The sequence below is a fragment of the Columba livia genome, chromosome 5 (genome assembly GCF_036013475.1).
Source record: "Columba livia isolate bColLiv1 breed racing homer chromosome 5, bColLiv1.pat.W.v2, whole genome shotgun sequence".
NCBI classification, from domain to species: domain Eukaryota; kingdom Metazoa; phylum Chordata; class Aves; order Columbiformes; family Columbidae; genus Columba; species Columba livia.
Window position 1 is genome coordinate 57,796,475 of NC_088606.1, and position 23,623 is coordinate 57,820,097.

General features: G+C 36.9%; 1 protein-coding gene across 11 annotated transcripts in view; it reads right to left on the minus strand.

Annotated features, from left to right (window-relative positions):
* Window positions 1-23,623, minus strand: part of SBF2 (SET binding factor 2) — a 269,359-nt gene that overhangs the window by 130,535 nt on the left and 115,201 nt on the right. For all 11 annotated transcript variants that reach the window (XM_065066151.1, XM_065066158.1, XM_065066154.1 and 8 more), the window contains exons 4-6: window positions 12,813-12,926; window positions 11,047-11,157; window positions 8,519-8,624 (exon numbers count right to left, since the gene is read on the minus strand). In XM_065066151.1, coding sequence (XP_064922223.1) covers window positions 8,519-8,624; window positions 11,047-11,157; window positions 12,813-12,926 — 331 coding nt within the window. The remainder of the gene's footprint in view (window positions 1-8,518; window positions 8,625-11,046; window positions 11,158-12,812; window positions 12,927-23,623) is intronic.

Below are 23,623 nucleotides of genomic sequence, written 5' to 3' on the forward strand. Positions count from 1 at the left end.
ATAAGCTTGTAAAAAACATGAGAGAGGTAAAAGAAAAAGGTCTGTTTCATACCACTGAAGTTTTATAACACACATGAGATGTGAAAGGGGCTCTATGTCAACGCTCTGATCCTAGTGCATCTCCCAGTTACAGGTATTAATGTACTGAAAATGCTGCATTTGGTCACTTCATATATTGTGCAGATTCAATCTCTCATTGCTTACCTGCCCTTACATTATTTCTGAACATAATGAAGTATTAAAATCTAAACAATTCTAGCTCTTTGTTGAAGACACTAGGATTTTCTTTGTCAACAAGTTGAAGCCAGCTCACGTTCTGACTGTGCAGTGACCCTTTCGTAATGTTTCCCAGCCATGAAAATGCACGTATATATTTATCAGGAATGTCTTTTCCCATTTATACAGTAATTCAATATAGTAATCTGTTGGCATAAAGTACACTCCATGAGAGGCTGAACATTCTATCTCCCCTAATCGAGAACTAAAATAATGAGAAACTATTACATTACAGAAAACATTCCTCAAAGTGTCAACAAATGTAGTGAAAAGCAAAAATTCTGGGTATTTTAATATGTCCTGGACTTAGAAATATGGGACTGAAGAGTCTAAGAACACTGAAAGAATCCAGCCTTTTACCATCATGACTAGATCAAACAATCCCAAATAAATCTAGTTTTGTCTTAAATGCAGGGATACTGCTTGTTATTACTACTCAAAACAAAAGGTTTTGCAGAATTTTTCTCCTCCTATGGTTAGAAATCACCTTTTAACTTCCAGCCTTAACTGATTAATGACCTTTTTATAATAGTTTGTTCTTGATGCTCACCATTTTCTACAGCTCAAGCAGGTGTACTCACAAACTCCTCCCTCTGAACAATATCGTTGTAAAAAGCAGCAAATGGTAACACATGTAATCTCTACCATATAGAGGAAAATAAAATGATAAAATACAGCAGAAGAACCTAACGTTCAAAAAGCAGCCTTTAAACACCAATCTGAGCAATAATATCACCAACAATTTCAATATTCCTTTCAGATCTTGGGTTATTGGGGGACTTATCTTTTCTAAAGGAGGATACACTTTTTAAGCAGTAAAACTACTTCTACTTTCATTCAGAATAAAAATGTAAATCACAGCACATCCTCCAAGTACTGTCAGTTTAAGAATCAGCGATCACTAAAGTTAGCTAATTTGAGGAACATCATAATTCAGTTTTTCCCTTTTTGATTGGATTGGCATTTTCTAATAATCATGATAAAGTTCATTATATTTTAATGTTATTCTATAATCTAATAAAATGTATACAAAAGCTACATAAAAACGACAGCACTATTTTTAAAGCATCTTTTTTGTTGTTGTTGTTAGTTGGGGTTTTGTTTGTTTGGTGTTTTGTTTTTTAGTATAAAAATTCAAATATTACCAAAAAAAACCTTAATCACAGAAGTAGTAAATCCTGGCTCTACTTCCTGTTATTTTCCTGACATGGTTCCATATAAGATCTATCTGCCTTAGGAACTATGTGAAGTGTATCAGATGAGAGTGTAAATCTAGAAAATAATAGATGTCACTATAAAACAAAGGGACTTGAATAGGTAGCCACAGATATCCCCGTTCAGCAAATCATTAGGCTGAAAAAGAAAAATTGCTGTAGACTCTGGGGTCTTTTGATAGAGCTGAACAGGAATGAGCTGAGCTGTATATCAAACTGGACTATTAAAGATTAAGCCATGCACCAAAATATTATGTTTACAGACACTAAACAAAGAGCTTCTCACATATTCCTGCCCACAGCCTGGAGAAATACTCAAACTCCCAGACATTAATATGCATCTGTTATTCCACAATCTGTGTCTACATGACCAACCTGATCTAACACTAAAGTAACCTAGAGTGTGGGATTGGAACTCCTCACTTTGAGAGGTCTATTCTAACCTAAATTATTTAGAGTTTTTTACACACTCCTCCATCAGGGTAAAAGCCTAATTCAGGCACCTAATCCCTCTGCACAGGAGCAATTGCCAGATCTTTGAAGACAACCAGCTTCACTTTCCCTAAGTGCAAACTGCTGCAGATGACCCAGCACTGACCACGACTCTGAGCTTACTGTTCTAAGTTCACACACCATAAATGCCCAACCTAGCTACATACTGGGGTAACAGAGGAAATCTCGGGGTTTGATCACTCTTAAAAAGAAAAAAGGCTAAATTTATTAACAATAACATAAACAGAAGCAATTAGCAGCTAAACACATGTTATGATCTGTCACTTTATGCTTTTTTTATGAATAATTACCCCAGTGTTCAACGACAGACCAAGTACATCTATTTTACTGGAAAAACAAACCAGAAGCGAGTGTCATACCTGTATCAGCCAGGTCAGTAACAGTGATCACCAGGCCAGTCCACGGTCATGTAGAAGACCTGAGATCAAGCTAGGATGTCCAGTCTATGGGTGAGGACCTGGGTCAGAGAGGTCATGTTGCCAGGCACGAGCATCGCTGCAGCATGGCTCAGGCAAGGACCAAGGGTATGGCCTGAGCTTAAGTACAGCATCCAAGCTAAGAGGTCACCAGGCCCCATCTTCTCCCAGCTCTTGCCTCAACAGTCTGGACCAAGGTTGCCCAGCTGTGCCACATCAACACTGACCTTGAGCACAGGCAGCTCAGCCCTGCAAGGAGGGGTTCAGGGACTGCCCTGACCTCAGCTTCCCAAGGGAATACTTAGAAGAACCAAGGACAGAGGCCACTGAGCCATAAGCCTAAGCAGAGTTTGCAAGTCTTCCGAGAGCAGAACGTATGCTCAATGTTACTGGCACAACTACAGAACCATTGAAAAAAAAAGGGGGGGGGGGGGTTTAATGAGTTACCAAAATTGCAAAGTCCAAGTCTGCCAGTTTAAAATCCCTCTGCACATACAAATACCTACTTTCAAATGGAGATGGAGCAGCATACCTTCATTAAAAAGAGAATTAAACTAACGCTGTTGTAATTAAATAAGATCTTCCCCACAAACAAATTTTTGTACAGACAAAAGTATTTTAATGTATTCATTATCAAAACACAAATATTTAAAACCCTCCATTGATCTTCACTAATTCCTAAGAAATCTAATGAAAAATGAGAAAATACAGCATTGCTTTTACTTCTGTACACTTTGATATTGCACCCAAAACATGATAAATAGGTACAATAGTTAATATACAATCTCATCATTTTGTTAAGAATGGATTTATCACCGTATAATAGTAATGGGTTTTGGCTCGATGACTGTTTAAACCAATAAAAATCATCACTGCCAGTGTCCCACCATAGAAACATGTGGACAATCATTCAGTTCTACTTGCTTGCTTAGCATTAATTAATTTTAAGCAGCTCTCTGTGGTATCGTAGAACTATCTGCTCCAGTGCAAAAGAAAGGTAACAACATGCAAATAGGGAGAAAGAACAGATAATACTCCAAACTTCTCAGGCACAAGTGTTGAATTTTTGAATTGAATAGCCATAACAAAACAAACCCTCACCAGTACTATGAACACTGGAGTGGAGAATTTGAAACTGCTTGTATGGAAGTGCTTCCCTGCTTATCGACTCCGCTATCATCACACATATCTGCCCTAGTATTCCTATTTTGTTCAACTGTAACCATCTTTAGAAGTGTAATCAACCAATCACTCCTGACATCTGAAATTACTGATGTTAATTACATTGCAGTCTTGTTTTAGAGGCTTTACATGCTGTCTAATGCCATACACACAATTTTTAGATGAAAAATATTTCAAGATGTGTGAAAAGGCTGAAGGACAATGACGTTTAACACTGTCACAGAAGTTATGTCACAGGTTGGACAAATGAATGACAAGTTTGCCAAGCCGCCTGGCTGAAACTGGCATTACCATCTATCTTCATCCTGCTCCATCTATTTAAGCTCTGTTCTACCCAGCCCTGAATTTGACAGCATCCTTACCTTTTGTCTTCATCCAGAAGATTCAAAGTAGAATTTACTTTAGAGTTTCATTTTTGACACTTAAAAATTTACTTTATTTGTAACACTGAAAGTCAGTCTGAGTTCTACTGAAAATACTTGAGCTGTGAATTAAAGATATGAGCTAAACCAGCACCGACAAATGAAATGGAGTACTGAAAATAAGGGGATAGGAAAACAGGCCAGATAAGAGACTAAATAAGAAAGAAAAGAAGGAAAACTCTTTTGTCTTCAATTAAGTTTTTGGCAAGTAGGGAAAAACTATTAATTCTTCAGGAAAATAAATGTTCAGAAGTGTTCTGCTCAGCTTAGCAGTGTGATTCATGCTACCAGTTCTTGAAACACACAAAAATTAGAAGTGCTGATTAAACCTTAGGTTCTTGTTTTGCTGCTAAGGTCCCCAACATAATTTTGTGTCTTTGATTCTCTGGAAATACTGCCCATTGGGGAGACGGAGGTGTATGTCTCAGATACAAAGGGCTGAATACGGCAGTGCTGAGTAACCACTGCAGCAGAATGAAGAACGTGAGGTTGGAGTTCGGAGAAATGAAGAAAGTCTAATGCAGAAACACATGAATGCATTGTTAATAAAGTGAGAGAAGAGAAATACAACCAAACCAAAATCTCCTTTGAGTATGAAGAAGGCTTCTGTGTTTTGAAGCTTTTATAGTTACCTACTATCTTACTAACACACACTGAGAAATAGAAGAGCTACCTCAGATCACTTCTAAAGTAACTTTATGATTACTGTTTTCCAGCTAATCCTTGTTGATGAAATCATTTTTAGGCGTAGTGATCCAGCTACAGGCCTGGCTTTTGTCACATTATTCTCATATATTATTTTTTTAAATAAAAAAAGAATGTATGATTTAAGCTGTCAAACACTGCTGTTCCTTATTATTAAGCTTAAAACCTTTGGGGATGTTTTTTTCCCAACTGTAGTTTAATGCCTAAGTAAAAATAAGGTCTGTTTCCAGATATGCTGCGAACTTGGTAATACAGGGAGGGTCATCCGCTGACACAGTATTATCCTGCCAAGCACAAAACGTGTGATGAGACTACTATTGCACAATATTTCTCAAAATAAATGTTGAAATTACTTTGGTATCTATTCATAGTGGTAAATTTTGTCTTGCTGCCCACCTTCTTCAAAGAAAGAGCTATTTTTAAAAAGGTGATTTATACCGTTCACAAATATTTTGCTAGCTACTCTTCAGTTTTCTATTAATAATTTCCATTGGATTAAGTGACTTGTACCAGATGAGAAATAACTGAACATGTCGTTACTTGATAAACAGCCTAGTCAATATTTGTGTCCTAAACACAAGAATTTGACAGGATAGCAGAAGTCATTAATTAAACACAATGGACAACAGAAGAATAATTCTGCCCAGTCTGATAGAGACAAATACACAATAAACTCCTGCTCAAGTGGAACGAGAGAGCAAGTGTGAATATCATTACAAAAATCACCAAAAACTTCTGACAAGCTCAACTATGATCTCCAGAGGAAAGGATCAGGTCTTGTCTTAGAAAAATAAACTTTTACAAAGGGAGAAGTTAATAGGTTTGTACCACATCCTTCCAGACTCACTGCCTTTAATTCTTCATCAAACTACAGTAAAAGTGAGAATAAATGAGAATTTATTTAAAACAGTCTGTTGATATTTCCAGGTCCTCTTTGTACGTTCAACAACCATTTCAAACAGACATATGTACTTGTATTAACAACTCCTTCTTAGTAAATCCAAACAGAAATCTCGCATTAGCAAACCTCGGCCTTAAGAAGACAATGACAGTCCATCACCTACATGTGAAAGGAATGATATGCTATTCTGTAAGGTGATGTACACTATGAAAACACAAACATGTTTTAATTTGTGTACTTAGAGATACAAGGCAATTCTAGCATTGTGTTATATCCCCAAATATAGACACAAAAACTTTCAAAGAGACATCAGCTGGAAACTGAGGCACATTTACTAAGAAAAAATAAATAAATAAATAAAAATAAAATAAAAGAATAAAAGAAAAAAAAAGGCAGAAAAAGCAGTGATCAGAAATAGATGAGAAAAGTAGGTCTCTTTTGCAAAGGGTCCAAGCAGCTTCTTAAAAACATGTCCTTAGCCAATTCTGGGCCTGTTCTCAAGCAATTGTTACTGTCCTTACCACACCAGAATAGGAGGGAGTCAGGAAGAGACCAGAGGACCTACACAGGACCATTAGACAAGCTCTTCCTAACAGTTTTGATAGTCTTGTAGAAAGAAAATTATGCCACAACAGAAAGAAGACATATTGAGACAATTCTTTTCTTCAGGGAAACAGGACATAAGCCTATAGCTCCCCTTGGTGAGAATTTGCCAAGTTTTATAATCACACACTTTCTTCAGTCTCTCTCTTCTTCAGTCCAGCTGAAGTGCCACTAACCACAACTGTGAGCAATGACCAAGTTTTCCTTCAATGTCTCTGGTTTTTGCTCCTTCCTTCTGCTGATTTTCACACCCTCTGTCCACCATAACTGGAAAGGGCACCTGGTAAGTATGAGCTTACTGACTTATACTTCTTACAAGCCACCAAAAAGCAAAGAAAGACTGGAGCTCCAAACATTTGCTGGAAATCAGGGGAAGGAAAAAAGGTAACAAGAGCAGCAAAACCACAGAAACCTGACTGTTTACAGCAATAAGACTACTGGAGAATGGGAAAAGAAAGATGAGATGGTAGACAACAAGTGAATCACAGGTACAGATATTGGAAAGTTTATATGAGCTAATAAGGAATAATACAATTTCAAAATATAAAAGCAAAGGATCATTGATTGCGAGCACAATCTAGGAGTCCTGGTTACACTCCAAACTCTTCAGTACTCTGCTATAGTATCTTTAGCAAGTTACATGACATCTATCTGTATATATTTACCCATTAATAAAATGCGGTTAAAAATATTAACTTAAATCCTTTGTGTGTGAAAGCAATTTTAAATTCTCACATGGAAGTTTTATAATTCAGTTGTATATACAACGAGTGGAATTTACAAAAGCTCACTCTGCAAATATGATCTTACTAGAGGAAAAGATGGTCCTCAGTTTCCTCTTCCATATTTACATTCCCACTCTGTCTTTACACAGCTTCCCTCTATAAATCCGATGCATACAAAGACTTCTCAGATTATTTGCCTTCATTGTCTTCCTCAGACTTGATCCCATGGCAATCCATTACAATCCCAGCTTGCAGTACAAAACACAAGCATCACAAGACATGGTAGCTAACCTACCTAAGCACAGCTAAAAACCTCGCTTTCTTTGGCATTTTCAGAGCTGTGAATTTATAGCAACCTTCACTGCAATTGCTCAAACCAACTGCCTCAACTTAGGTATCACACACTGTACTTATAGTACAAACACACCATAACACATGGTATATAACACCATACTTATAGTACCTCACACCATACTTTATATCTTCAGAAAAGGGGAAAAGTTGTTGGGCCTACCCATGCTTAAAACATTGCCTGCAATCTGATCAGAGGAATCTGAACGAATCTTGACTTAATAAGCCAAGTGAAAGCTCAGTAACTATATTGAGAACAGGCAAGATCTATGCCATGTTAGCCATGTTTTTTAATTTAAACTGCTATCAACAAAATAATAATATTACCTTTGGAATAATATTCTTTTTGGAAGGATACAATCAAATCTTATCAGTAGTAGATGGCATTGTGCTCAACAGATCTGACACTGCTTCCTGTGACTTCTCTTCACTATCCTTTTTCCAGTTTGCACCTATTCTTGTTGTCCTTTGTGAGAACAATGGATGACAACACATATTGTGAGGTCTCTTGATTACTTGAGACTAAAAATGAGGTTTGCGGGTTCATAAAAATTATTAATTGTTCTCTTATCCGTGACTGCTACAAGGTTGTGCTTCAAAGTCACTTCACAAACCAACAGAAAGACGACTAATGGAGTGTTAAAAGTCAACGAGACACGAGATTAGCGTTGAGGTACCCAGGTAACAGTGACATGACGTTGTAATTGTAACGACAAGTTAAGCATTTGATAAGGACTGTGTTAGATCATCTTGAAAGATAGGGAATAATAGATAACAACAAAATAATATGAATTCCACATAGTTACCAGTATCAGTACACGGTACCTTTTCAACCAAACTTTTCGGTTACACTAGTTTTATTATTAACCTCCTTGTTTTGTTTGGAGTTTGCACAGTATCCAAGGGCTGGGCAATCGCTCTACATCAATGTTTTTGTAATTAAAGAGAGGCCAGGCTCACTTCTGCTCACTGTACATTTACAGATACTAGATAATATTGGAGATAACTTACCACAGGCAGGATGTACAAAAAGGTTATATGAATGTCTGATTAGGGGATAAAAGCATTATTAGTCATTCTTTCATTCAATAGAAATTAATATTTACTGTGTAACGTTCTTGGCATGACTTGAACTGAATGAGAACAGAAAATACCTCGTCCTGTAAGTTAAAAAAAAAGAACTCTTTTTTCAAAGCAGACCTAGACATACCCAGTTGCTGAAAGAGAAGAGCCACACTGGTGCCTGTAACAGGAAGGCTATCATGCAGAGGAGTCTGTATCAGCTGTCGGTCTCCAGCTCCCAAAGAAAACAATTTCTGCAGAAAGAATTTTTTTAACTGAGTATAAATTTAATTTATATAGAATAAATAAGCTGTTGTCATACAGATAAGTGATTCATCCTGCAAAAATCATTTATTCTGTATATAGAAGTTTAAAGTCAGTAAGAATAATTGAATTGACCAATGGAGATCTGAAATACAAGGAGACATAAATGTCCTCAAATTGAATGTATAGCATGATAATGTCTTCCTTGAATTTCAATTGAACTAGTTGAATAGTTATGGCTTTGAAAGCATTCAATATTACATTTTTAATAATACATTCAAAAACCTTCCAGAGAAAATAGACAAAAAACACAAACAACAAAACAAAACCAAAACCAAATACAAACAAACAAACAAACATGAACAGTTTAAAACCCATTCAAAACAGAAAAATACATAGTATTTTGTAACTGAAGTTTTTCAATATCTACTGTCTGCTTACATGTTTTAAGTATGAGCCTACTTGTGATGTATGGGTGCTGAAGACAACACTTGTACTAGTCCTGCGATCCTGCTCTGCACATTAAAGTAGGATTAAAACTTCGGTTACCTTTCCAGCACAAGAAGTCACCTCCCTTGAGGGAGGCAGGAGATGGGAGTGAAAGGAACGCACTTGTGTACCGCATCCCAAAAAGCAGTGAAACTGCAAAATAATTTTGCTTTCCTCTGAGTAAACCCACACGACATTCGAGCGGCGAGTGGCTTCAGGCAGTCACCTCTAACCATGAACTACCACAGGCCGGGGGTGTTTCTGTAGGAGCCGTAAGTGTGGCACAGCTCCACCCTGTACAGCGGCAAAGGTGTTGAACATATGAAGGCAGCAAAGTTCTAACTATTGCACAGCAGAAGTCTGAAACTAAAACACTTCACGGTAAAATCAAGCAAGTCCCTGATGTGTAGCAGAGATGCTCTTCCTCAGCACTTCAGCAGCAGACCCGGATGAAGGTCAGTAACTAACTTTGCAGTTGATTATTTCAACAGTGGACACAAGAATAACCTGGGATGCTCCTCAAGGACTTCTGGAGACAAACATCTAAAGAGTGTTCTAAGATGTGTAATTCAGATTTAACCCTAGAAGCATGAAGCTTAAGAAAGAAAACAGAATAACTGAATTTCTGATTCAAATGGTAGTTTGACACTAGCAAATTTAAGTTTGAAATGAAAGAACATTTGAAAAGAGAAAGCAGAATGAAGAACAGCAAGAAGAGCATGATTTTTCCTCCCTCTTCTAGCAGAGGAAACAGCCACTGGGGAAAACCATATTTATGGATGGGGGTTAAAAATAAAAATATATATGAGTAAGAAGTTCAAGTGGAACACCAGAACCTGTAACATGAGGTTCAAATACCACTGGAAAGAAGGGTTTCTGATAGGGAGACACAATCTAATTACTCCTCTTCATAATCAAAAGGCTCGGGATGCAAAAACCCAGAGACGTGCTTGCCTGGTGAGCAGTAAAGTAGATATTGACTAAGCTGACAGGACATTTTGCCACTTAGAGCACTAAGAGAAATTCCAAAGCAGCCAGGGCTATGGGAAAAACAGAAAAGAATTAGGGATTTGAAGGATTTCAAGAAATTTGATAATCCATAGGGTGAGTGGGAAGTGTGAGAAAATGTGTATGAAATCACCTTTAAAATATTGCCATTTGCTCACTTTGTTTCCGGGTATGTTTCATGATAAGGACTACAATTTCCCTGCAGTGTCACAGCATAAAGTGAAAGCCAAGCAAATATGATCCAACCAGGTTGTCAGAAAAACACAAATGTAAAGGAATAATTTAGTTAAAGTAACAAACAGACCTGACTTGCTCCTCACAGAAAGCACAGGTAAAACAGGAAGACGTGCAGTTGCTGGAAAACATTTTTATTATTTTTGAATGCACTGGCTACCTGGAATATCCAATTAACTCTGAGAAATCAGAGTTGCTTTTGTAGCATTTTTCTTAAATTTTATGAAATTAGAAATTTAAAAGAGTTACCAAGCAAAAGAGTGGTGGAATCCTGAACTGCATCATGGAAAAGACATGGGTAAATGAACTAAAGTGAAGGATGTTAAAAAATGGCAAAGAAAAAAAGCCTTAAAAAAAATCTGTAGCAAGCAGAAATATAACTGAACGCACATTACTATTAAAAATTAAATGTATACAAACTGTTTGATTTGTTACTGTGCCTTTTAAAAAGCCAACTCAGTGACAAAATTAACCCTTTGACCTCATCCTGGAATGGAATTTTTGCTGTCTTTAGAAGACAGGCCACAGGGAAAGCACTCACAGGCCACAGGGAAAGCACTCAGCTGAACTATGATCTTTTTTTCTTCAAAAATATTTGAGGAATTTATTTTTTGTTTTCTTCATAAATTAAATTAACTGGAAAAATACTGTTTTCTGCCCCCCCCCCCCCCCCCCATTTACCTGAGACCCTCCAGAAGCAGGGACAAGGCATGAACACAGATTTGCAATGAGAGTCTCCAGCGACACGTTCAGGCTGTCCACATACACAGTATAGATCAGGCCAAGGCAAGCCTAGAAAGGTAGACAAAATACATCAGACTGCTATACAGGGAAGGCAAACGTCAATGTACTTAAAAATCTATGTATATTTCTTTTTTTAAATGTGTCTTAATAGTTACTAATGTAATGAAGTACTTTCCGACTGAAGATAAAGTAACTTCCTACAGAAGCAATCATTCACTTAAAAAAATTAGCTTAGCTTGGCTATTTAGAAGGGATGTATGTGCTAGCAGGTGTAGATATTTTTTAAAAAGAAATTAAACATTTAATATTTGTGCTTTGTTCATTATATAAAAAGTGCTTTACTACAAGTTACTTTTAAAAATCATGACATCACCAAAGCTTTTTAATCTGCACTCTTAATTCTAGAGACCTAAACCTGACTGGTTTCCAGAGTAGAACGCTGATGAATCAATGAGTTTTTGAGGACGGTTTTAAGACTAACATCAAGGATCAACAATTATATATGTTATATAACTTACATTCTTTATTTTATTATTTCAATACTAGTATATTTTAAAATGAACAGTATCTTAACACTTCAGCATCTCCATATTTTTTTGTTTGGATCCAGTTTTGATAGAGAAATCACAGATAAAGCTTTACCATCTTTACTAATAATTTAATGTAAGATGATTCTAAGAAACCTCTGGGGAAAAGGAAACAAATAACTTTGTTCCACAGCATCCTTTTGTGCCTTTCAACTGTTGTAATTTTGATAGTCCAGCAAATATTTTAGAAATTATCTTCTTAGAAATAATTCCAACAGTAACTTTTCATATAACACTTAGTTAAGCTGTGAAACTCATTTCCATGGGTTGTTATAAAATCTAAGCGTTAGGAAACTGGACAAATTACATGAAAAAGCCCACACAACTGACACCTCTGGTTCAGAATGTCTTTTAACTATAAATCACATTGAATTAGGAAAGTATTTTGTTGAATTATTTCTAGAGCCTGTTCTGTTCTTATACATTTTACTCAGCATTTGCCACAGGCAGCTATCAAAGGCAAAATACTGGGCTATGTGGACTTTTAATCTTACTCAGTACAGTCATTCATAGTATCTAATGACAACTTAACTGTTGAATGATTTCCTCCTTTGATCTGTAAACTGAACTATATTTGTTTCTCTTAATATGTATCTGCTTAATAAAAAATTTAACTTTTCATTAACCTCATCTCAGCCATACTTCACCAGCTGAAAGTAATCCACGATCCTAAATCTCTGTCATGCATCTTCATTTGATTTGGAAGAGGCTCTGACATTCTGCCTTACATACAGAGGAAAACTAGGATTTCACTTTTAATTTACCGTTATATATTTAACCAAATATTGTTAATATGTTGTTTTTACCTGAGCAAGTCTGGCTTTGTTTTACTAATTCCCTTCATCATACAGTACATTGAGCCCAGAAAAATCCCCATTTCATCTTCTATGTAGATTTAAAACTGCTTGGAGGGTTAAAAAGCACTGCTTCAACCTATAGGGGCTATTTACTGTCACAGACATCACATTTTATCTAGTTCAATCTAAGCCTACTTTTGCTTTTAAATTCCCAAATCAATCCTGAAATGTTTTAAATCAAAAGTACTGTCACTGCTACTCATTAAAAACATATTTGTCTGCTGACACATATTACAAATGGCAATTGCAAGTGCTTTACCCTGAAAATTTCTGGATAATCTAGTCTGGACACCAGTACCAGACTTTTAGGGGCAAATACTTCTGCAGGTGGAATTAAACCAGACTCCTCTTCACCTTCGATGTCTTTTGTTCCCTTGAAAACAGAAACACTTCAATTAATAAGCAGAAAGAAATCTCAAACTAAAATGCTAGAACTCTTACAAAAAGTTAACATTTCTCAGAACTTTAAAAAAGCAAATGAATGCGTTACTGAAAACTGGTAATGAAGTCAACTAACAGGACCACATTCCAATGGTTGCCTGAACTCCCTAAAAGCTTCTCGATGCAGTTCAACTTGTTAAAACTCACCTGGGAAGTCATGCACCAATGTACCTAAAATAAAGTTCTCTGACACACCAGTTTAACAGGACAAAGTTTCACATTAAACGCTCACTGTTTCACATTTTAGATAGTGAAGTGGATTATAGAATGGAATCATTTCACATGAAAGGGTTAGCTGATTTACAATCAATCATATTCCAAATAGAGATAAAAATATATTTGTTTGGTTGTCCTATTCATTTAATTCAATTCTTACAGAACTTCCACTAATGTTACAGCTAAAATGATCTACAAAGTCATCTCCAGCCTGACCCAGTGACACTGGAATCTACAGGAATTTCTTCACAAGAAAACTAGTTCAGATTTCTCAAATAATCCCTCAAACTTGTGAACCACTAAGTTTCTTGATAAAAAAAAAAAAAGTACCAGGCAGATAAATCTGTAGTTGTACATGATATTGTGCAAGTTCCTATAACCTCCTTGCCAGCGCTTACTATTTAATCACAATTATTTTATTATTAGAATCATAGTATCATAGAATGTCCTGAGTTCAAAGGGACCCACAGGGATCATCGAGTCCAGCTCCTGTCCCTGCACAGGACAACCCCCAAATTCACACCATGTGTCTGAGGGCGTTGTCCCATTGCTTCTTGACCACTGACGGGTTTGGCGCCGTGACACCTCCCTGGGGAGCCTGTTCCATGTTTACTCATGACCAAAACTGAAGATGTCACTAAGTACTTTCATTTCTAAAATTCCACACATGCTTCGACAAACTCATTAACTTATTAAGTTTTCAAATGACAGAAAGTCTATTTTTTCCAATTTTTGCATGTAATTCTCTCCACTCCCACACCACCCATCCATTTTCTAAGTTTTCTATTTGTTTCTCCGACAAAGCATTCTTCTAAGCAAACATCACTATATTATCTTAATTAGGAATACAAGAAAAATTACTTCCCATTCCATATAACAACATGAAATATCTGCCTTCTATTTCTGTCACATTACTAGTCATTTCTGCTTATAAAAAAAAAAAAAATCCAACATTACTTTCCTATTAAATGGAAGAAGCTCTTAAATGCCAAGAATGCTGTGAGTTCGCGAGCTTTATTTCACAATCTCAGTTCAGAATGTACGGTTTCTTCAAGCAAACACATGCACTCAAATAAAAGCAGTTAAAACAATTATATAAGAAGTACTTTAAAAGGTGTCAAATTATTTCAATTATGAACAATGCTTAGTTACACTAAGCTTCATGTGGGTGTTTTATTGATAGCAGTCCATGATCAAAGAGGTTTGGAGACCACCACCCTACAGTATCATTGTTCTTCTAGTGGGATACTAAACAGGTTCCTTCAAAAGCGCTTGTTGCTTTAACTAACATAAATGACCTATATGAAAACAAAATACATAATAACAGTCCTACCCTGTCCAGTCCTGTCTGCACAGTCCTGTGTGCCTTGGTCAGAGCTGAACGGTGGCAGCTGAAGACATGAGCAGCCATCAGCTGTCAACCACTTAATTGGTTTTGCCTGCGTTTCATTATATAAATATTCTCCTCAGTTTTAGCATCAAACTGAATGGGTCACTGAAAATGTCCAGTAGCTGGTCTCAGCTGGAAGCTGCACTAACCGTGTAGGGTAACACAGAGCTGGTTCCTCCCCTGCCCGCAGGTGAAGGCACCTGCCCCAGAGCCTTGGCCCGTGGCCCTTCCACCCGCAGCGACAGGCCCGGCCTGCGGGCTGGTGTCCCCAGCACGGGCCTGCGGCTCTGGAAGCTGCTCCACCACACTCCAGTTCTGCGTCAGCCTACGCTAAAGCCCTTCTCTCACGCAGCCCCCTGAAAAATAAGATATATCAGTATGTGTGTGTGCTCAGGGTCCCCGGTGCTCTATTTTCATTACTATACAGACAAAAAAAGGGTATGGAATTTTTTATACGTATAGCAGAGGAGACGCAAATGCTACCAAATATTTGATGCGGAAACTAAATGAGATTCTGGAGTTGCTGTAAAACCATCACTGTGATTCTTCCCAACATAAAAGTTAGGTGATATTTACTTATGCTGTGCCATCCCTTGTCTAAGCAAGATATATTAAAAAAAAAAACAAGTATAAGCATCGCTATGCTGAGTCAGACAAAAGGTTGATCCTGAGCAAAGGAGCAGCTCAGTGAGGCTGTTCCTCCAGCAACCTGCAGCTCAGGAACCTCCTGACCTGAGGACAGCCTCTTATCAAAAGAACAATTCAGCATTCAAGTGAAAACAGTCTAAAATGAGAGTATTAATGTTTGTATTAAGCAAGCTGTTTTAATTAAGAGGTATGTATAATATTATCATACCAAAATAAAAACAATTGGCACAGCAATATATATACACATGTGGTCAAGTGTTTGGCTTTGTACATTAATCCTTACCTATATGGCAATCAATACGTACGCAGTGTACATGACTCGTCTAGTTTGCATCTCATTTCTAGGTTAAAATTGTGATTCACAAATGAATAGAGAAGCACAATAACTCAACAGTCACATGTCCCAGACGTTAATTTCTTTCTATCCATTACAATGTTGGCAGGGAGAGCTTTTACATTAGTTACAGTTCCCTCCCCCTAAAGAAGAATTTTTAAATTATATTTTGGTGGTTAAACACCACTAAACACATAATCAACAAAACTTTATTCTATCAACTGTTCTAAAGAGCAATTATGAATTCCAGGCATAAAGGCAACAGACTCTGGCACATTGTGGACCCTGACAACATCAGGAAAAATGAAATTAAAACATATTCCACATTTCTAAAGGGAGGGGAATATGGAAGCTTCTCTAGATACACATGGTACTGAGATAATGAAAACTCGGGGTGCATAGACAGGGAGGAGTTTTCTATAAAAGTCCATTTTCATAAACTCCACTCAACTTCAGATCAAGTCTTGAATTAATTCTTAACTAGATTTAATTTAATACTTTAAGGGCACAATGGCAGCACAGTACGGAATTGATAAATCATTTACACTATAAAAACACCCTCTTGCTTCATAAAAGATTTATGGAAAAATATAATGTGACTAGCTGTATTTCTTCCACAGCTAAACGTTCTGACAGGCACGCAGGCACATTATTAGGAGTCACTAGACTAAGTAGATAATCATTTTAAACACATGACTTTTAACCTACTTTTCAAGCGAAGTATTAACAGCACAAGCATTCTGTAGCAATACTACATACAAAGCGGTTAAACCACAAACTTAATTCTTTCTAGTTACGGTTTTGCTCAGACACATGCACATTTCATCTTTCTTTATCCCCTTTCTCATCTAAGGAAAAATATTCCCCAATCAAAACCAACAAAATAGAATAGTTGTTTTGTGGTTTTGTTTTGTTTTTCCTGAATACATTTTTATTTTATAAATATAGCATCCACTTTACAACTAAATTTAGAATAATTCAATGTTGAAGAAAACCTTGTGAATGATACATAAACCAAAGCATGAATTTAAATTGGTTAAATAATACTTCTATTTCATTTTGGTGGTTTTTTTGGTTTTCTATTTTGCTTTGTTTTGGTTTGCGTTTTTTTGTTTGTTTGTTCGGGGTTTTTTTAATCTAGTTGATTATTTTAGTTTTTCTTTTGCACTTTGATTGGAAGAACATGTTAATGGTATTTGGCACACTACTATGGGGCTTCCCTGACATCTCCCTTCTAGACTGCTGGTTAGCAGCCCTTCATTCCACAGTATAACAGATGAAGAATTTTCTGAGTTTCAATTAAATACTGAAAGAGATTCCTTTTTTCATCTCCTCATTTTTATTTCTACATACAGACAGACTTTGAAAACAGCTAAGATGAGAAAAATGTACCACTAGAGAGCAAAACAGTGTTCCAGATGATTGAAGATCTATTTAGTTTAAAAGGTGATACACATTTAAAATCTAATTCAGAAATATCTGTGCCTTTAGATTGGAAATTAACTTTTTTTTTAACATCAGATTAATAAAGCTCTGAAAAACTCTTCAATAGGCTAAGGAATAGATAACAGAGACTGATGTGACTGTATGAATGAAAGGAACTGTATGATGACCTGGGATCACACATAATTTCACCATGCTTAAAATATTTTGCCACAAAAACATAGATTGGACATCACAGTAACAGATGTTAATACTTATGCCCCATGAGATCAAAAAGATACAGGAAAAAAAAATCAAGATAACCAATTTTAAAACTAGATACATAATTACATTCTTATAATTTAAAAATACAATTAAATGAGCATTTATTAATTTGTAAGTACAACATGGTTGAGGATGCATCATACGTGTAAACAGAAAAATCTTATCTGATTTTACAGTAGGGTGTTTTATTTGTTTACTTGTCTTTTTTTTCCCCTAATGTCCTGCATAAATAATGTATAATAAACTCAGAAAACTGTGAGCCTTCTGTTGAAGGACATATGATGCAATTTCATTTTGCTCAACATGTTTGCTAGTGCTGTAATGTGGCCTGTTAAGAGACTGGTCAAAAAAATGTGTTCCCTGTACATTTAAAGCAGGTCAATAGATTAATAAACTCATTTTTTTCATGTATTTTAACAAATATACACAGCCACATCTACACTAAAAAAGATACATATACAATTCCTGACATAACATAGAAATTAGTTTCATAGGTTCTTACTTAAATGAGAATACAGAACTAGAGAGAGCATGACTGCATATATTTCAGCTGTTTGCCTTTCTTTTTGTATCATGAGAAGTATTCATTTATCAGGTTTGTGACCTAAAACAATTGGGTAGACTGGAATGTACAATAACCAACCAACTCAACTAGCAGCATAACGTTATAGCTTATTAACTTGGTCAATAAAAGTAGCTGAATTAGCAAATGCATTTGTGCAAGGATTTGAAAAAAAATCTCACAAAAGAGTAAAAGTTCACATGACAAAGAAAAAAAAAAAGGAAATTAAGTGTGATCAGCACTGTTCATCATCATCATTCTGCTATTTATTTGTTTGCTTCTTTTCTGAGAACAATTTGTTCCTCAGTTTAGCCAAGGGATGTATATGGCATTAAGCCCAAGCTAGACAAATTCGGACTAATTACTCGAGTGTTTTTTAATAAGGAAGGTAACTGACGACTGCAGTTACCTACCGACAGATCAGGCATGATGCCCCAGATCGACCATCTAGAAAAAGGTTTCATAGCTTTTTAACAGATGCAGTTACAATCAAATCCTTGTGGGCTTGACACGTAATACTAAAGAAGGTATTTCTTTAATTTAAACTGCTGTCTTTTTGTTTAAAACTCCCTCTACACCTATGAGAAGTTTAAGAACAACTGGGCACAGTTCGCAGCATCTTATCAAATACACTGCAATGAGACAAGAGTTTGCAATGTTGATATTAGACGAAAATGTCAAGAGCTAAGCAAAAGATAAATTTAATTATAAAACATGACACATTTTCCTCTAAGTAAGTTGGTGCAAATCGAGAGCAAAAACTTGCTTGAAACTAAAATGTATATTGAATGTTTTCTTCATATGCTACACACAGGGTACTGTGGAAAAATGATTTACACATTGTAATGCAGCAAGTGATGAGTGGTCACGTAGCTCTCCCAGCTCAGCAGCCACGCCAGTCTGTCTGGAGAGACATTAAAGGGAATGTAATGAACACTGGGAACCTGTGAAAATACACGATACAGAGCGCACAGGCTTGGCTTGACATCTTAACATCTTATCATTGAGACCATTTCCAACCTTCAGCAGAATCTCCTGTTGCTTCAGTATCCACTCTACACACTACCCAGCAAAACTTAAGCAGGTACAAATGTGAATATGAAGTAGTCCTGTGACAATTTCTGCCCATTTTGTTTGCTTTAGATCACAAACGTATATTGAGTTGAAAATTGTGAGTTTTAAATGACATTTTGTAAGGCCAAGAATACCGTGTTTAGTTTCTGTGCTTAGCATCAAAGGACTGTAAGAGAGAGATTTCATTGGAGCTATTTTTGCACTGCCGTGCCAAAACAGAAGTGGTAACACAGCATGAAAAACAACCCAAGCTCAACTTATCAAACTGATAGCAAAACCATTAGAAAGTCCTCTGCATTGGGTCCTTTTCTCATTGATCGCACACACAGAACCACAGAATGTCAGGGATTGGAAGGGACCTCAAAAGATCATCCAGTCCAATCCCCCTGCTGGAGCAGGAACACCCAGATGAGGTTACACAGGAAGGTGTCCAGGTGGGATTTGAATGTCTCCAGAGCAGGAGAGTCCACAACCCCCCTGGGCAGCCTGTTCCAGTGTCTGTCACCCTCACTGAGAAGAAGTTTCTTCTTAAATTTAAGTGGAACCTCTTGTGTTCCAGTTTGTACCCATTACCCCTTGTCTTAGTATTTACCACACATTCATACAAATCTAAAATACAAACTGACTTTGTTTCATTGTTTCATATTTGGCCTCAGATATGTGGAATAGAGAAGAATAACTACAGCATCTACATAACAAGCAAATAGCTCTTTGTAGCTATGAATTAATTTAATTTCCTGTAGATTTATGTCCACGTTAACAACATTTGAGGATTACCTGATGTCTGATAAGAGTTGATCTCATACTCTGAATTTTCCCTCACGTGGCAGTGGACTACAAACCAAATCTTTCTGCTTCCCACCCACCCGTTTTCACAAAAGCTACTGCAAGTACAAGATGTCTACTGTCAGTCACATTTGGCTGATATCACATGTGCTTAAAATGTTGCATATGGAAAATCAGCACATTAACAGACATTTTCATGTAAGCCACAAACTCAGCTTAAGAAATCATGTTAAAACTTTTAGTAGAAAAAGGTGACTGATTTTGTGCTACTTTAGTAAAAAACTGCAACTTAAAGGCAACAGATGTGGCAGCCAAGAAAACGAAGGACAGCAGCCGACTTTACTCATGTTAACCTTACCTTTTTTTTTTAACAGAGACATTAATCGCTCTGATTTAGCCCTCAAAATTTAAGCTTTCCTCTTTTATGAACCTCATCTTGCCACAACAATCATTATTTTAAGATGTGAGCTCTGCTTCTAAATATTGACATTTAACTTAAAAATAACCATCTAGCCAAAGTCTACATTAGGCACTGAAGTAAATTTTTAAACATGAAAATGACCTACCAATATAGTCCAAAAAATTCTCCCTACTACTGAACGTAGTTGATGTTAAGGAACTCACAGAGCCTGAGAACGCATCAGCATTCACTCCATCAATATGCAGCTGAATTACAGCCCACATGAACCGTAACTGTCCTCCTTTCACCCTCATCTTCAGAACTTGGACATGTCCACTTTAATACTTGAATACGTATGCCCAAATGTGCTGTTTATCAAACGTCCAACATTGGAGACTCCTAGATAAAGCAACCCTGAACTGTTACCCCGCTCTCTGGGACTGTCAGCTGTCCAGCCAGTCTTGGCTGCTGTTGGCTCCAAGTCTTCCCAGTTAGATCCCAATGTCCCCTGGGTGTCTGAGCCCGCCCATGGCAGGCAGCTCCCTGACCTGCCTCTGGTGGAGATGCTGCTTGTTTTTCAGACACGAGGATGATCCAGCCATGCCAACTGTGCATTTCCACTCCAAGGGCATACGCTACTCAAGTCAGTGCATCTAACTGATTAACATTGAGTGGAGAATTAGGTTCATCTTCACGTCAGAGTGAGGAAAATAAATCTAAACTGAGGTACTAAGAGAAAAGTGATAATAGAAAACACAAAGCATTAGACGTAGTTTTACCATTCTGAAGGTGGAAGCTGGCAGGCATTATTTGAAACTCAGAGGAAATCAAATGTGAACAGAAAGTCAAATTAGAATTGTACTTTTATTAATTCATCTAGTCCTAGAGAGAGAAAGAACATGTCTCATTACAAAACTTCCACTCTAGTACTTCATTATAACTGTCAAAACCAGTTTGCCCTACGCAAAATTTTGCACTGAAATTGTGCCAAGTTCAGCAAGCCCACTGTTTTTCTGCTAACTGCCCAGTAAAGTAGATTTACAGACCACACATGATTTCTTATTTTAAGAAAAATTATTGGAAGTTTGCTTTAGTAATCTCATGCCAATTGTTCCTTTGGGATGGATCCCTTTCTTGCCATGTGACTTAGTCTCTGCGGGTCTAATTTGCAGCCAAATACACTCTTAGCTGGTTTATTAACAATCAAAGGCCAAAAACATTCAGCATCAATTCATTTTATTTACTTTTCCGACTATACAAGCGCATGTATCCAATAAATCCTGACACATGTACTGAAGTTAAAATAAACTTAGCTGACTGCCTCCAAAAGACAAATCTGCATCCTGCCTACAATCTGCTGTACTGCACTGAAACCACAGGTGAACAGATCTACTTCACGGCTTGTTTACGCACACAGAGTCATACAACTGCAGCTAAACTTACACTGGAATAATTAGATCAGCATAAAAGCCTTGATTTGATTTAATAATTTTTAAAAAGCAAGATAAACTGTAGTAACGTATGGTAGGGTCACTATCAGCTAAGAAAGGACCAAAGACAGAAAATTACATTAAGACTGTAAACCTCAAGCCTCTGTAACAGGTCAGCTCATTGAGTCCCTAAATACTACTGACACTTCAGAGTACTCAAATAGGAGAATAAGGGGTTTGCATTGCACCTTCCAGCATTACACAATATTTATACCACCAGCATCTATCAGATGTTTACGATTTAAAGCACCTCACTTTGAAAACTCCAGAAGATGCTTACTTGCACTATAATCTAAGCAAACTGAAAGAACGCTGGAACAGAAGTCACTCGGTACCCATGCCCGTCCAGTTTATGCAGCCACAGGCCAAAGGGTATTTCTGGAGTAGGTCATTGGGCTATACACACCCCACAATATCTGGGAAGTCCAAAGTAATGCATGTGCAGTTGCCCTATAAATGCTGAAATTCCATGGGGCAATAATCAATAGCATTAAGTAACTTTTTTAAACACATTAATCTTAACACGGAAGAATGTTAAAGAACTACAGTGACAAGTCTTTAGCAAGAACTATGCATGTACAAATAGTAATTTCAGAGCTTATAGTTTACTAAATCTTTATGATTTTTCCCAACTTGATCCATGGATTCCACCCTTTCAAGTGTTACACACCTAATCTGAGGAGGCTGCAGAGACCTAAGCAATGTAAGTATAACAAACAGCAAAAATCAAATTAAGAAAGTTGGTAATTCATATCCTATTTTAACTCAGTCATAATAGTTTTTTATATAATACAGAACAGGATGTGGAAGCACATCAAGACAAAGTTTTATTTGCACAGATTTTTGGTTTGTTTAATCAAAATACAGTTAACTAACTCCTTTTGATTGCATGTGGGGAAACACATTGAAAATACTTTCAACGAATTTCTGAATTAGTACTACTACTGTCTGCAAGTCAGATTAATGATCTCATCTCTACTGACAAAGAAAAGCCTCTGCTTAAAAGATAGTATCCCCCTGTCCTGTGAGCTGAGACTTGTGGCCACTGTGTAGACGCAGCACAGGAGTCAAGAGGAACAGGAGACCTTTCCCCAAACAGCCTTTGCAGCTGTGACAGCAGGAGCTCCAACCAGGGACGTGTGCAGGTCTGGGAACGCACGAGCCCAGGGACACACAGCACAGGAGAAACTACTGCCAGAGCTATGAGGAAAATGGAAATACGTTTTCCTCTGCACAACTGTTCTCACCTTAAACTTAAGTTCTGGCCTAGAGCAGACTTTAGATGTATAAAAATACAAGTCTATTTCTTGTAATAAAGAACATGACCTGCAACTTTCTCTTTAGACAGGAGCAGAAAGGAAATAAGGCATTACTTAAATCTCTGTATGTTATCATACCATCAATTTTTCAGCAGATTTAGAAAGATGATGGTGTAATATACTAAACATTATATTAAAAATTAGGGATTTTTCCACAAAATCTGTTTTGAGGTGTTGACAGTAAGAGGTGACCTTCAGAACAAATTTATCATTTCGGATATTCACGAAAAGTTATTAAACCTCATCTTAAGAATAACCTGCTAATATAATATCCAAAGGGGGGTCAGAATTCACACTTCAAGAAGGTACAACTGAACTGAGCATTCTCAGCCTCTGCTAAAAAGCAAATGTCAGTAACTCATCGAGCAGCATATGCTTTGACACAATAGGATCATCAACTCTCCATAAAAATTAAAACTTTATAAAGCATGAAGTCATTTTGTTGGCAGTTTTTCCCTTGACTCAGGAAATCTTTGTGAATGTTGTGAATCTGCCATTTTATGGTTTGGGATTTTTACAAATTCTTTTTCCTCTTTTTTCAAGGGGGGTAGAGAGAGGAAGAGAACGTGAATGGCAGGAAACGGGAGACTTGTGAAATATTACTTACGTGCATTTTCCAGAGTGATGTATTTAATCCTACCAGCTTTGTGATCACAATGTTTTAACGTGCATATGCTCTAGACAACACACAAGACCGATACAG